The sequence below is a fragment of the Carlito syrichta genome, unplaced genomic scaffold (assembly GCF_000164805.1).
Source record: "Carlito syrichta isolate Samal-C Ts95f unplaced genomic scaffold, Tarsius_syrichta-2.0.1 Scaffold115602, whole genome shotgun sequence".
Classification (NCBI taxonomy): Eukaryota; Metazoa; Chordata; class Mammalia; order Primates; family Tarsiidae; genus Carlito; species Carlito syrichta.
The window spans coordinates 163,249-178,370 of NW_007059698.1; the positions used below are offsets into that span (position 1 = coordinate 163,249).

At 50.0% G+C, this 15,122-nt stretch overlaps 1 protein-coding gene across 1 annotated transcript in view; it reads right to left on the reverse strand.

The window, feature by feature from the left end:
• FAXDC2 (fatty acid hydroxylase domain containing 2) overlaps positions 1-14,870 on the reverse strand; it is a 19,342-nt gene extending 4,472 nt beyond the window's left edge. The window contains exons 1-4 of the mRNA XM_008072719.1: positions 14,823-14,870; positions 12,205-12,296; positions 11,977-12,080; positions 5,330-5,451 (exon numbers count right to left, since the gene is read on the reverse strand). Coding sequence (XP_008070910.1) covers positions 5,330-5,451; positions 11,977-12,080; positions 12,205-12,296; positions 14,823-14,870 — 366 coding nt within the window. The remainder of the gene's footprint in view (positions 1-5,329; positions 5,452-11,976; positions 12,081-12,204; positions 12,297-14,822) is intronic.
• Between the last annotated feature and the right edge of the window lie 252 nt (positions 14,871-15,122).

Below are 15,122 nucleotides of genomic sequence, written 5' to 3' on the forward strand. Positions count from 1 at the left end.
AAGCGTGGGATTACAGGCTGAGCCACCAAGTCCGGCCACTCTCATTTTTTCAACTTCCATCCCGTTGTGAGGCCAGGGCGGGACGGCCTGTTTTGTTGTGGTGGTGGTTTGAGCCAGAGGCTCACTCTGTTGTCCAGCCTGGAGTGCAGCCTCCTTCTGCCTCAGCCTCCCGAGTAGCTGGGACTACAGACGCACACCACCATGCCTGGCTACTTTTTTCAAATTTTATTTTTTGTAGAGATGAGGTCTCGCTGTGTTGCCCAGGCTGGTTTCAAATTCCTGGGCTCAAGCAACCCTCTCACCTCAGTGCTGGGATTACAGGCATGAGCCACCATGCTCAGCCTGATCAGCCTGTTTTGAGAGGACACGTAAGAAGAGGCCATACGCCTCTCCTGGAAACCGAAACCACAAGAGGGTATTACATGCTTATTCATCCATTTACTTACCTGGTATTCATTGAGCACCTACTATGTAGCACTAAGAATTTAGGGGCTAGGCCGGGCTCGGTGGCTCAGCCTGTATTCCCAGTGCAATGGGAGGCCGAGGTGAGTGGATTGCCTGAGCCCGTGGGTTCAAGACCCACCTGGGCAACTTGGCGAGATCTCATCTCTACAATAAATCAAAAAATTAGCCGAGGGTGGTAGCATGCGCCTGTAGTTCTGGCTACTTGGAAAACGGAGCCGGGAGGATCCCTGGAGCCCAACAGGTTGACGCTGGGGTGGCCATGAGCATGCCACTGCACTCCAGCCTGGGCGACGAAGTGAGACTCCAACTCAAAAAAACATATATCAAAAAATTAGCTGGGTGTAGCTGCAAGTGCCTGTAGTTCCAGCTATTTGGAAGGCTGAGGTGGAAGCATCGCCGGAGCCCAACAGGTCGAGGCTGCAGTGGCCAGGAGCGGCCACTCCAGTCTGGGCAACAGAGCAAGACTCCAACTCAAAAAAAAAAAAGAATTTAGGGGCGGAAAATTAAAAATGACCCAAACAAAGATTTCTGCCCTCGTGAAATTTCCATTACAGTGAGGAAGACAGACTAGAAACAACAAAGTAGTTCCAGCTACTTGGAAGGCTGAGGCGGGCAGATTGCCGGAACCCAGCAGGTTGATGCTGAGGTGGCTGTGAGCGTGCCCCTGCACTCCAGCCTGGGTGATAGAGAGAGCCTCCAGCTCAAAAAAAAAAATTAAAATAAAGTCACGGCACTTCAGGGTCAACTGAGAGGACAGAGGTGGAGAGGAGGGCTGGCCAGAGCCCTGTGACATCCAAAATGAAGAGGCTAGGAGGAGGGGAAACCAGGATGTAGACACCAAGGGAGTGACCCACCAGATGGGGGGGACCTGGAGGGTAGGTTGTTCGGGAAGCCAAGAGAAGACGATGCTGCAAAGAGAGGGAGTGGGCAACGTGGAAGCCAGGGGAAGCCAGCCTGAGACCCGGCCATGGGTGGACTTGCTGGAAGAGCGTTGGGTGGCTCCTTGCTGGGGTGACAGCCTGATGGGAGGAGGGTTAGAGAAACGCCAGACAACGCTTTGTGGTTATTTGGGGAACTGCAGGCTGAAGGATTTAGGGGTAAACTTATACAATGTCTCAAACATATGGTTAGGAAAAAATTATAGATGTGTATATATTTATATTTTTATATATAGATAAAACAAAAATTATAAGACATTTAAAATTGGTGAATCTAAGGGGTATGCAAATGAGTGATCATTGTACTGTTTTTTCAGCGTTTCTGCAAGACCGGTTAACATTTTCACAGTTACAAAATGCTGGGGGAAAAAGAGTGGACAGAGAGAAACTGGAAACTGTGCAGACTTTTTTTTTTTTTTTTTTTTGAGTCAGCGTCTCACTCTGTCACCCAGACTGGGGTGCAGTAGCATGCTCACAGCCACTGCAGCCTCAACCTGCTGGGCTCAAGTGATCCTTCTAATTCAGCCTTCCAAGTACCTGGAACTACAGGCATGCACCACCACGCCTGGCTTAATTTCTGATTTATTGTAGAGACGAGGTCTCGCCAAGTTGCCCAGGCTGGTCTTGAACCCCTGAGCTCAGGCAATCCTCTCGCCTCGGCCTCCCAAAGTGCTGGGATTACAGGTTTGAGTCATTGTGCCTGGCCTCAGACAACTCCTTCAAGGAGATTGGCGCATATGGCAAAAAGATGGATGGTCGTGGGTATTATAGGACATAACATGTTGTTTTCTTTCTGTCTTTCTCTCTCTCTCTCTCTCTTTTTCTTTTTTTTTTTTTAGAGACAGAGTCTTGCTCTGTCGTCCAGGCTGCTGTGCAGTGGCACAATTATAGGTCACTGCAGCCTTGAACTCCTAGGCTCAAGCGATCTTCCTGCCTCAGCCTCCCAAGTGAGGCACACTCCATCATACCTAAGTTTTTCATTTTTTGTAGAAAAGGGGTCTTGCTATGTCACCCAGGCTGGACTCAAACTCCTAACCTCAAGCAATTCTCCCACCTCAGCCTCCAAAAGTGTAAGTTACCATGCCTGGCTTCTGTGTGTGTGTGTGTGTGTGTGTGTGTGTGTGTTTTAAGATGGAAAAAGTTTACAACATATTTGTAATAATCCAGAGAGAAATAAAGAGATAAAAAGAAGATGCAAGAAAGAGAAGAAAGAATCGCTGAAGCCCTTTCCTGGTGCTGGGTGTAGAGCAGAGTGGAGGAATCAACTAGGAGTGGACAGGAACAAGGAGTGTCCACCTGCAGCCTTGGGTGGGCGGGCAGAGGTGTGGCGTCGCGTGCATCACATAGCTCCCTTCTGCTTCCTTTAATTTCTTCTCTCCTTCTCTCCCTGATTCCTTTGAGTTGCCCAGGCTGGAGTGCAGTGGCACAATCCACAGCCATAGCAGCCTGCCTCGACTTGCTGGACTTAAGCGATCCTTCCACCTCAGCCTCCAAGTAGCCAGAATTATAGGCATGCGCCACCATGTCTGACTCGTTTTTTGATTTTTATGTAGAAGAGAGGTCTCGCCATGTTGTCCAGGCCGGTCTTGAACCCCTGGGCTCAGGCAACTCTCTTGCTTCCACCTCCCAAAGTGCTGGGATTACAGGTGTGATCCCCTGCACCCAGCTTGCCTTAATTTTCTTAGTGAGGTAGGAAGCAAGGCTGGCCTCCACCAGAGAGAGTGAGGATCTGAGGAGTGAGAAAGTGTGAACCCTCAGGAGAGTGGGTAGTGAACAGAGCAGGGGTGGCTTGGATGCACCCTGGTGGCACTCGGCTCCCCCAGAGGACCTGTTTCTGACGTCTGAGCCCAGGGGTCCGCCCTTCCTGGAGAAGCCAAAGACTAAATGGCCTTGGGAGGTTCCTTCTTACTAGTGTGCCCACCTGAGGTTGCACATGGTGCTGGAGCACTGGACTTGGAGTCAGATGGGACAAGTGGCTGTTTCCCAGTAACGGTCTGATCTTGAGCTTTTCTGGACCTCAACCTTTGCAAAATGTAATGAGCTCTTCCTACATAGCTCTGCAATCATGGTAGACTGGAGGTTGTACAGGTAGGTATTATCCTGAGAGCTGATGCAACCTGGTGGTTCAGAGTGTGAGCCCTAGGCCAGGTAGAGAGGCAACACACCTGTAGTCCCAGCACTTTGGGAGGCCAAGGCAGGAGGACTATTTGAGATCAGGAGTTCAAGACCAGCCTGGGCAGCATAGTGAGACCTCGTCTCAACAAAATACCTGGGTAGGGCACAGTGGTGTGTGCTTCTAGTCCCAGCTACTTGGGAGGCTGAGGGGGGAGGACTGCTTGCCCCAGGAGCTCAAGGCTGCAGTGAGCCATGTCTGCACCCCATGTCTGCACTCAGTGAGACCATGGCTGTCTCCTTAGCAGCCACCATAGACTACATGCTTACACCTTCAAGGCCAAGCACTGCAATAACCTTCCCTGTTCACGTGAGGAAAGAGGCTTTGAGGTGTTACACAGGTAGAACCATGATTTGAACTCAGGCTCTCTGACTCTAGGGCTCATGCAATTTTTGAGGCTGGGTCTCGATCTGTTGCCCAGGCTGGAGTGCAGTGGCCATTCCCGGCCACCGCAGCCTCAACCTGCTGGGCTCCGGTGATCCTTCCACCTCAACCTTCCAAGTAGCCGGAATTACAGGCATGCACTACCACACCCGGCTGACTTTTTGATTTATTGTAGAGATGAGGTCTCGCTGCCCAGGCGGTCTCGAACCCACAGGCTTGAGACAATCCACTCACCTCAGCCTCCCAAAGGCGCAGGATTACAGGTTGAGCCACCGAGCCCGGCTTAGAACCTGGTTTTCAAAATTAACTTCTTCTGTTGTGTAAGAAAAGGCTCCCTGGCCGGGCACAGTGGCTCACGCCTGTAATCCCAGTACTTTGAGAGGCCAAAGTCGGAGGAACACTCAAAGCCAGGAGTTTGAGACCAGCCTGGGCAACACAAGACCCTGTCTCTATAAAAAATTTTAAATTAAACTGAATGTGGTGGTGTACTCCTGTCGGCCCAGTTTCGTGGGCAGCTCAGGTGGGAGGATTGCTTGAGACCAGGAGGTCGAGGCTGCAGTGAGCCAGAATTATGCCACCACACTCTAGACTGGGTGACAGAGTCTCTGTCTCATAAAAAAAAAAAAGCCAGGTGTGGTGGCTCATACCTATAATCCCAGTGCTTCAGAAAGCTGAGGCAGGAGGATAACTTGAAGCCAAGAGTTCGAGACCAGCCTGAGCAACATAGCAAGACCCTGTCTCTACAAAAAATTCATTAAAAAAAAATTTAAAAACTCAGGGTGCCGTGGGCCTCACTTCCTGGAGCTGAGCAAGTAAGGGCTCCTTGGAAGCAGGGCTGGGCCTTTGACTTGCCCTGGTACCTTGCACTGCTGGTTGAATGGAGAATTTAGGAAGGAGGTCTTGCTTCAAAAGCAGACACCACCCACACATTCAGAGCCCACCCTGTTGTCTAGCGTACTGGGCCTTTCATTGTCTCGACAGCTGTCTCCCTCTCTGTCACTGTGTGTTTCATGTCCAGTCATTGCTGTCTCTGTTGCTGCGGATAAAGGAGCACTGCCTGCCACCTCAGGTCCAGGCTGGGACAATCACATCTGTCCTAAAATGCTGACCACAGCGATGCCAGACAGCACAGCAGGTCCTGGGCTGGGAGTCAGGAGACCTGAGCATCCCTCTTGCCTGACCTGGAGCTAAGCAGCCCTGAGATTTGGGATAAATTATTTCTTCTCTCTAGCCTCCTAAACGTGGGAAGTCTTGTCAAGAGTAACCTGGCTCACACAGAGCATGGTCACTTCTGGGCCCGTGGTGACAGCTCTGAGGGTGGCTTTTGGCTCTTTCTGTGCTCAGACCAGGAGAAGCGACAGCAACTTACAGGCTCATTCTTGCCGGGTTGAATTCGGTAGCGGGTGATGCAGTGGGGTCTCCCAGTCGTGTCAACCACCAGCAGAAGCCCATTGAAGCCCCAAAAAAACAGGACTGGCAGCTGAGTGGCACCTGCGGTCGGGAAGCAGAAATGGTCAGGGAGGCTGCCGGGCTGCAGCCTGGGATTCGCTGAACACACTTTCTTTCTTCCTTTTTTTTAATTTGAGTTGGAGTCTCACTCTGTTGCCCAGGCTGGAGTGCAGTAGCATGTTCACGGCCACCGCAGCCTCGACCTGCTGAGCTCAGGTGATCCTTCCGTCTCAGCCTTCCATGTAGCTAGAACTACAGGCACGTGCCACCATGCCTCGCTAACTTCTTGATTTATTGTAGAGATGAGGTCCCACCAAGTTGTCCAGGCTGGTCTCGAACCTGTGACCTCAGGCAATCCTCTCACCTCGGTCTCCCAAAGTGCTGGGATTATAGGCATGAACCACCATGCCCGGCTTGCTGCACACTTTCTACAGTGACAGTCCCTTGCCAGGGAGGTCTCAGGGCTCAGGACTAGGGACCTATCTTTAGTCCTGGGTGACAAATTAACCATGGGAATTGGGACAGATCATTTAAGGAGTGTCTCTGTTTATTTTTATTTTATTTTATTTTATTTTGAGTCAGAATCTCACTCCGTTGCCCAGGCTGGAGTGCAGTGGCACACTCATGGCCACCCCAGCGTCGATTTGCCGGGCTCCAGCGATCCTTCCACCTCAACCTTCCAAGTAACCGGAACTACAGGCGTGCGCTACCACACCCAGCTAATTTTTTGACTTATTGTAGAGATGAGGTCTTACCAAGTTGCCCAGGTGGGTCTCGAACCCATGGACACAGGCAATCCTTGCATCTTGACCTCCCAAATTGCTAGGATTACAGACTTGAGCCATCACACCTGGCTATTTTTATTTTGTTTTATGTGTTTATTTGTTTGACCCAGAGTCTTACTCTGATACCCAGGCTGGAGTGCAGTGGCACGATCACAACTCACCACAGCCTCGACCTCCTGGGTAAGGGTGACCCTTCCACCTCAGCCTCCTGAGTAGCTGGAACTACAGGAATGTGCCAACACACTTGGCTAAATTTTAAAAAAGTTTTTGTAGAGATGAGATCTTGCTATGCTGCCGAGGCTGGTCTCGAACTCCTAAGTTTCAGCAATCCTCCTACCGCGGCCTCCCAAAGTTCTGTCATTATAGGCATAAGCCACTACACCTGGCCTTGCTTATTTTCTTCACTGTAAAATTGGGACAACAACCTTCGAGGTGGTTGGTGACTCTGATATTTTGTATATGTGTGTATGTAGACACAGAATACACTCTTAGCCGGGCTCGATGGCTCAGCCTGTAATCCCGCACCTTTGGGAGGCTGAGGTGAGTGGATTGCCTGAGCCCGCGGGTTCAAGAACCGCCTGGGCAGCGAGACCTCATCTCTACAATAAATCAAAAAATCAGCCAGGCGTGGAAGCGCACACCTGTAGTTCCAGCTACTCGGAAGGCTGAGGCGGAAGGATCGCCGGAGCCCAGCAGGTCGAGGCTGCGGTGGCCGGGAGAGGCCACTGCATTCCAGTCTGGGTAACAGAGTGAGACTCCAACTCAAAAACTAAAACAAAAACAAAAACAAAACAACAAAAAAAAGAATACACTCGAAAACAGAAATGAATTCAGGTTGGCATCTGGGAGTCTGTGCCCACTGACCCTTTATGAACTGTCAAGGAAGAAGCAAAGCAGGTGCTGGGTGTGGCATGACTCACAGCGAGCACTGGGCCAGGAGTCAGTCGGGAAACAACTCTGTTCTAGTAAGCAAGCAGCCAAGCCTTCGGTGCCGTCTGTCAGTGTTCCCAAAGAAGAATACTCCCTTTCAAGGGGCTCCCTGTTAAATGGTCTCCACACCCTACTCTTTTGGAGAGTCACGATCCCTACTAGTGTGTGAATGGCTTTGAGGATTCTCGCAGAAGAGAAGCCTGTTTGAGTTTGCTCAGCGTAAACCTTCCCAGTCTTCTTTGATTGCAGAACACTGTCTTCTCAGAATACCTAAGACTGATAGTTTCCATTTACATCTGTCATTTCAGGAGGTAACTAACAACACCTCCTTTCAGTCTCACAAGTGCCTCTCTCTTTTTTTTGAGTTGGAGTCTCACTCAGTTGCCCAGACTGGAGTGCAGTAGCCGCTCCCGGCCACCGCAGCCTCGACCTGCGGGGCTCCGGCGATCCTTCCGCCTCAGCCTTCCAAGTAGCTGGAACTACAGGCGCGTGCTACCACGCCCGGCTAATTTTTTGTTTATTGTAGAGATGAGGTCTCGCCCAGTTGTCCAGGCGGGTCTCGAACCCGCGGGCTCAGGCAATTCACTCACCTCGGCCTCCCAAAGCGTGGGATTACAGGCTGAGCCACCGAGCCCGGCCAAGTGCCTCTCTTTTATTTTTATTTATTTGTTTGAGTCAGGGTCTCACTGTGTTGCCCAGGCTGGAGTGCAGTGGCATGATCATGGCTCACTGCAAGTCCGACCTCTTGGGCTCAAGCATCCTTCTGCCTCAGCCTTCTGAGTAGCTGGGACTACAGGCACATGACACCACACTCAGCTTATTTGGTTATTTTTTTTTTTGTAAGGATGATGCCTTTCTATGGTGCCCAAGCTGGTCTTGAACTCCTGGGCTCAAGTGACCGCCCACCTCGGCCTCCCAGAGTGCTGGGATTACAGGCAGGAGTCACTGCGCCCAGCCACAAGGGTCTCTCTTTGAGTAATACATTATACAGCTCACTAGTCACATCCCATGGCACTGATATTTGACAGAATCTCTTAGAAAATACTGATCGAGCCGGGCTCGGTGGCTCAGCCTGTAATCCCGCGCCTTTGGGAGGCTGAGGTGAGCGGATTGCCTGAGCCCGCGGGTTTGAGACCCGCCTGGGCAGCGAGATCTCATCTCTACAATAAATCAAAAAATCAGCCGGGCGTGGTAGTGCATGCCTGTAATTCTAGCTACTTGGAAGGCTGAGGCGGAAGGATCGCCGGAGCCCAGCAGGTTCAGGCTGCGGTGGCCGGGAGCGGCCACTGCACTCCAGTCTGGGCGACAGAGTGAGACTCCAACTCAAAAAAAAAAAAACAAAAAAGAAAAAGAAAATACTGATCGAGACTGACAAGTTAGACCTGGCTCTTTGCTTTACACCCATCTCTCCATGAAGTCTTGTGCCAAGTGTCTCTGATGTCGCTCTGTGAACAAGCTGCACTTTGCCACCCCAGCTGCCAATTATCCCAGTGTAATCCCAGTGTCACCTAAGTCTGTGCTGTTCGTTTGATTTGTCCATGACTCACCCACTCTGGGTTCAGACTCCCAAGGGCAAAGGCAGCCCTCTGCTTAACTTCATGTCTGTGCTCTCCTCCAGCACCCTTCCTGCTCCGTCAACCACAGTGTCTTCTGGCACTTAGGACCCAGAAAATACCTGCCAAATGCTGGGCATGGTGGCTCACACCCGTAATCCCAGCACTTTGGGAGGCCGAGGCAGGAGGATTGCTTGAGCCCAGGAGTTTGAGACCAGTCTGGGCAACTTGGTGAGATCGCATCTCTACAGAAAATAAAAAAGATTAGCCAAGCATAGTGGCACACACCTGTAATCCCAGCTATTCGGGAGGCTGAGGCAGAAGGATCACCTGAGCCCAGCAGGTTGAGGCTGCAGTAGCCATGATCGTGCCACTGCATTCCAACCTGGGTGACAGTGAGATCCTGACTCAAAAAGAAAGAAAAGAAAAGAAAGAAAAAATACTTGCCTGCACTGTTGGGGGAACAGGATTGGCAAAGGTGTTCTGAGGGGCAATTTGGCACTATCGGAAGTAAAAAGCAAAGTGAGATGGAGAGAGAAAGATCCAAGAGAGAAAGAAAACAAGGACACGCATCTGCTTGTATCCATCAATGTCCATCATGGCATTTAAAAAAATCACAGGAAGCCGGGCTCGGTGGCTCAGCCTGTAATCCCGCACCTTTGGGAGGCTGAGGTGAATGAATTGCCTGAGCCCGCGGGCTCGAAACCCGCCTGGGCAACTTGGCGAGACCTCATCTCTACAATAAATAAAAAAAAATTAGCCAGGCATGGTAGCACTCGCCTGTCGTTCCAGCTACTTGGAAGGCTGAGGCGGAAGGATCACCGGAGCCCAGCAGGTCGAGGCTGGGGTAGCCATGAGTGTGCCACTGCACTCCAGCTTGGGCAAGGGACTACAGACTGAGCCTCCGTGCTTGGCTTAGAATTTCTAAATACAGAATGAGTTCCGGCTACTTGGAAGGCTGAAGTGGAAGGATCGCCGGAGCCTAGCAGGTTGAGGCTGTGGCTACTGCACTCCAGTTTGGGCGACAGAGTGAGACTCCAACTCAAAAAAAAAAAATACAGAATGAAAAGCACAACATAAGATGATCTTGCTGGGTGCAGTGGCTCACGCCTGTCATCCCAACACTTTGGGAGGCCAAGGCAAGAGAATTGCCTGAGCCCTGGAGTTCAAGACCAGCCTGGGCAACAGAGCGAGACCTCCTCTCTACAATAAATCAAAAAATTAGTGGGGCGTAGTGGTACATGCCTGTAGTTTCAGCTACTTGGGAGATTGAGGCGGAAGGATCACCTGAGCCCAGCAGGTTGAGGCTAAAGTGGCTGGGAGCGTTCCACTGCACTCCAGCCTGGGTGACAGAGTGAGACTCTGACTCAAAAAAAGAAAAAAAGCCGAGTGTGGTGGCTCACACCTATAATCCCAGCACATTGGGTTGCAGAGGCAAAAGGATGGCCTAAGCCCATGAGTTCGAGACCAGCATGGGTAACTTGGTGAGATCTCTCTACAATAAATCAAAAAATTAGCCCAGTGCGGTGGCACATGCCTGTAGTCCCAGCTACCTGGGAGGCTGAGGTAAAAGGATCGCCTGAGCCCATTAGGTCAAGGCTGCAGTGACCGTGAGTGTGTCACTGCACTCCAGCCTAGGTGACAGAGTGAGACCCCAACTCAAAAAAAAAAAAAAAAAAAGATCTCAAGCTTTCTTCCGGCTCTAAAACTTAAAATTGCAAATATTTTATCCTCTGGTATTTGCTTATCACCAAGGTAACAGGCAGTTTTCACAGCATCATAACAGAAGGACATAAAACATTTTCCCATAGACATAGCGATCTGCCTTGTCCAGTGATGCTGAAGATGCCACTGGATCTGTCTTATTTAATGCTCAGCCCTTTTTCAGAGTTCTCCTTCTGGTTGAAAACAATCTTCAGGGGTTTTTCTTTTTTTCTTATTTTTTCCTTTGTTGCTTTCTCAGGAGCAATTGTATATGTACCTTTGCTTTGAGACAACTGATACTCTTTACTCTCCTTGTAGACTGTGACATAGTTTTGAATGGGGTAGGCAAATCTTTCATCTTAAGTATTTCAAGAACCTCCATACAAGTTTGGGGCATTATATTATATTAACAGTATATATTAATACATTTATATTTACTATATACAATATAATACATACATCAACCATATATTAATAAATCTGAGTGAATGAATGCACGATTGAGGACATTTCCTATTATAGAGGATGCTGTTATAAATATCTCTGTTTAAAATGTCTTTTTCTTTCCACTTCTTTTTTTTTTTTTTGAGTTGGGGTCTTATTCTTGCAGTAGCACACTCATGACCACCGCAGCCTCGATCTGCTGGGTTCAGGAGATCTTTCCTCAGCCTCCCAAGTAGCTGGAACCACAGGCATGTGCCACCATGCCCAGCTAATTTAATTTCTTGATTTATTATAGAGAGGAGATCTCACCAAGTTGCCCAGGCTGGTTTCAGACCCCTGGACTTAGGCAATCCTCTTGCCTTGGCCTCCCAAAGTGATGGGATGACAAGCGTGAGCCATGCACTTGGAATGCTTCCATTTATTTTCTTAGGTTTGAGGCCAATTGTACCGGAGTAAATATTTACTGAGGGGCCACTTGCTGTCAAGCATTAATTGTACCAGGTCCAGGGACACAGTCTCTGACCCAACGGAACAGCTCTCTGTGCTTATAGGATTATTGCTCTAAACATGGATTCATTTTTACATAGACATTTCTTATTTTTCTTATTTATTTATTTATTTACTTTTGAGTTGGAGTCTCACTCTGTCGCCCAGACTGGAGTGCAGTGGCACGCTCATGGTCACCCCAGCATCAACTGGCTGGGCTCAGGCGAGCCTTCTGCCTCAGCCTTCCAAGTAGCCAGAACTACAGGCGCATGCCACCTCACCTGGCTAATTTTTTGATTTATTGTAGAGATGAGGTCTCGCCAAGTTGTCCAGGCTATTCTCGAACCTGTAGGCTCAGGCAGTTCCCTCACCTTGGCCTCCCAAAGTGCTGGGATTACAGGCTTGAGCCACCACGCCCGGCCCATTTCTTATATTTCTATATCTGGGGTGGAAGTCTCAACTTTCCAGCTTCTTTTCTCAGATATCTTGTTTCCAGACCGCCCACAAGTTTAGGACTCCCTGGGGTTACCACTTTTTTGCACGTCAAGTCCTCATCCTTTGGAATAATAAGCGGAGAAGTCCCCAAGCAGAGAACAAAACAGCTGAGCAAGAGCTCTGCCGCACCACGTGCCCATCCCAGACACTTGGGGGTCTGGGCCCCTCACCTATAATGAAGAGGATCCACTCCTTCCCTTCAAACGTAGTCAGCAGCTTTTCCCACTGGGCTTGCCAGAAGTAGCCAGAGGCGCCCCAAAATCTCTGCAGATGCCTTGGAAGAAAAGTCATTCAGGTTTCCAGCTGCAGGGCGGGGGTGGACCACTCCCGGCCCCCACTCTGCCCGACCACCACCACCTCACCCTCGTCCTGGATGAAAGTGGACAGAGCCGACTTACCATGTGACTGAGTTCCAGAAGGCCACGGACAGAAGAAGGCCAGAGCCCAGGATGAAAGCCGTCTTCCTCATGGAGCCCCAGATGTGGCCCTCCTAGGGAGGACAGGAAAGCCTCAGGCTCCAGCTCCTGCCTTCGCACTGGCTGCTGAGGTTCAGGGCTTAGCCACCCTGCTGGGAAGCCACCTCAAGGACTTTTTCCCAGCCTCTGCGGGAGGATCGCACTTATCAAGCCCTCTCGGTCTACTGGGTGTATCTATGAAGATTAAAGGTCAAGGCTGGGGTAGGGATGAGACTTGGCCCGACTCCAGAGACCACTAGCTGGCCAGCCTCTGATAGCTTTGGAGTTCATCACTAGTCCTCTCAACAGGTGGAGACACCCAGTGTCTGTACCTTGGGATTTAAAAAAAAAAATCACAATGCCCAGGAATCTCTGACCCAGTTACATAAGTCTCTGGGGGTGGAGCCGGGCTCCCTGGCTGATTTCCATGGACAGGCAGTGTTGAGGTTGTCACAGCAGGAGCCACAGAATCTGCGATGAGGACGGCCCTTCCCAGTCACAGGACCGTGCTGTGTCCACAGACCAGGCCTCTTGGCCCATCCCCGCCCCCTCTTGCCCTGGAAGAAAAGAATGAATTGAACACATGTTCTGACTTTTAATAATTCCTCTGCCTTCCAGTGGGATTAGCCCGGGCTGCCAGCTGGACAGGACAACCAGCTGTCCTGAGGCTCCAGGGGGAGACATTTGGCAATCACTGGGTGAGATCTTTATACATCCTCCTCCAAAAGGTTGGCCTCTAAACCAGAGCTCAAGCACGGGGCAAACAACAAGGCCCCAGACTCAGAGAGGGGAAAAACCAGCTGCCAAGTGTATCGCCAGTGTTCGCTGTACCACAGACAGGGACGATAGATAGCACACTCACAGTTGATGTTTCTAAACCAAGAGTGGTGATGCATGCCTGTAGTCCTAGCTACTTGGGAGGCAGAGGCAGGAGGATCGTTTGAGGCCAGGAGTTTGAGAGACCAGCATGGGCAATATGTGAGACCCCATCTCAAAAAAAAAAAAAGATAAAGACCAAGCCGAAGTCATTTTTCATGCTCAAGGTCACCATGAGATTGCTAGACAGGTGACCTTAGGCTTTTCCAATTATTTCTTTTTCAGGATTCTGAAGGCTGTTTTCAGGAACTTTTCTAGACTCACTGGGAATTTTTCATCTTCTCAGTTTAATTAAACCAAATTAAGTCAAATTAAAATTTCAATTTCACAGCCTGAGTAACATAGTGAGACTCTGCTTCTACAAAAAATAAAAAATTAGCCAGGCATAGTGGATCATGCCTGTAATCTAAGCTACTCAGGAGGTTGAGGTGGGAGGATTGCTTGAGGCTAGGAATTTGAGGCTGCAGTGAGCTAAGATCACGCCGCTGCACCCCACTCCAGCCTGGACAACAGAGTGAGACCCTGTCTCTAAAAATAAAATAAAAATTTTTTAAATGAGAAATTAAAACCTCAGTTTGGTCGGGCTCAGTGGCTCAGCCTGTAATCCCAGCACTAAGGGAGACTAAGGCGAGTGGATTGCCTGAGCACGTGGGTTCAAGACCATCCCGGGCAATTTGGTGAGACCGCCTCTCCACAATAAATAAAAAATTAGCTGGACATGGTAGCACGTGCCTGTGGTTCCGTTTACCTGGAAGGCTGGGACTGAAGGATCGCCGCAGCCCAACAGGTCGATGCTGGGGTGAGCATGCCACCGTACTCCAGCCTGGGCGATGGAGTGAGAATCCAACTCAAAAAAAAAAAACCCCAAAAAAACCTCAATTTTATATATAGGATTAGATATTTTTTCAGGAAGGTGGGTTTCTTAATCTATCAACCCAGATGAGGGACATATAAGCAGGACAAGGGTCCCCTGCGAAGCATAGGAACATGAACTGTATAAGTTAGCTAAGGTCATGAACCAGTTCCCAGACGCCCCCAAATGGTCTCTGTTGTCTCCAGAGCAGTCATTTTAAAAAAATGTGTCATCACTTCTTGGCTTTTTGGCTAATATCAAGTGTAGTATCTGTTCTTATCAGTTTAATATCTGATACATCCTCTATCTGAGGACAATATATTAAATGGATTTTTGGAGCAGGGAGTTGGAATAGGAGCTTGCTCCGTCCACTCCACGCATCAGCCTGGTATTGCAGTACTTCCAGGAACGGTGCAGAAAAAAAAAAAATGGTGTCTACAGGCCAGAGGCACAGGGTCTGCTGAGGTCCACAGGCAGGTGAGCCAAGGGACAAGGGAGGACAGCTGTGGGTTTCCCTCTGTCATGCAAGCTGAGGGGCTGTGGTTAGGGTCTGTTGCCCAGGCTGCTCTGAAACTTCAGTCCTCAAGCAGTCCTGCCGCCTCAGCCTCCCAAGTAGCTGAATTACAGGTGTGAGCCACTGTGCCTGGTCCCTGGGGCTGCGGTTATAAGGTAGTCTGGAGTCAAGCAGCCTCTGCTCAGTCCCTGAAAAGAGGACGTCCCATACGTCAGCCACCCTGAACCAAGGTTGCCGTCAGTGCACAGCAAGTGCCATCATGGAAAGAGCTGCAGACTGTGTCCTCACCGGGTCGGCAGGCAAAGGGCTGGTGCGTGCCTGCTTTGACCTCTCACTGTGCAGCATCTTCCCAGCTTCTGCCTTCATCTGGAATGAGAAAGCACAGGGGAACCTGGGGGTTACGTTCACATGCAACCAAGGAATAGACAAAATCAAGGTGAACGGTTGGCTGTGATTTTTAAAAACACAGCAGGTGACCGGGCGCGGTGGCTCACGCCTATAATCCCAGCACTTTGGGAGGCCGAGGTGAGGTTTGCCTGAGTTTACGGGTACGAGACCAGCCCTGGCAACTTGGTGAGACCTCATCTCTACAATAAATCCAAAAATTAGCCGGGCATG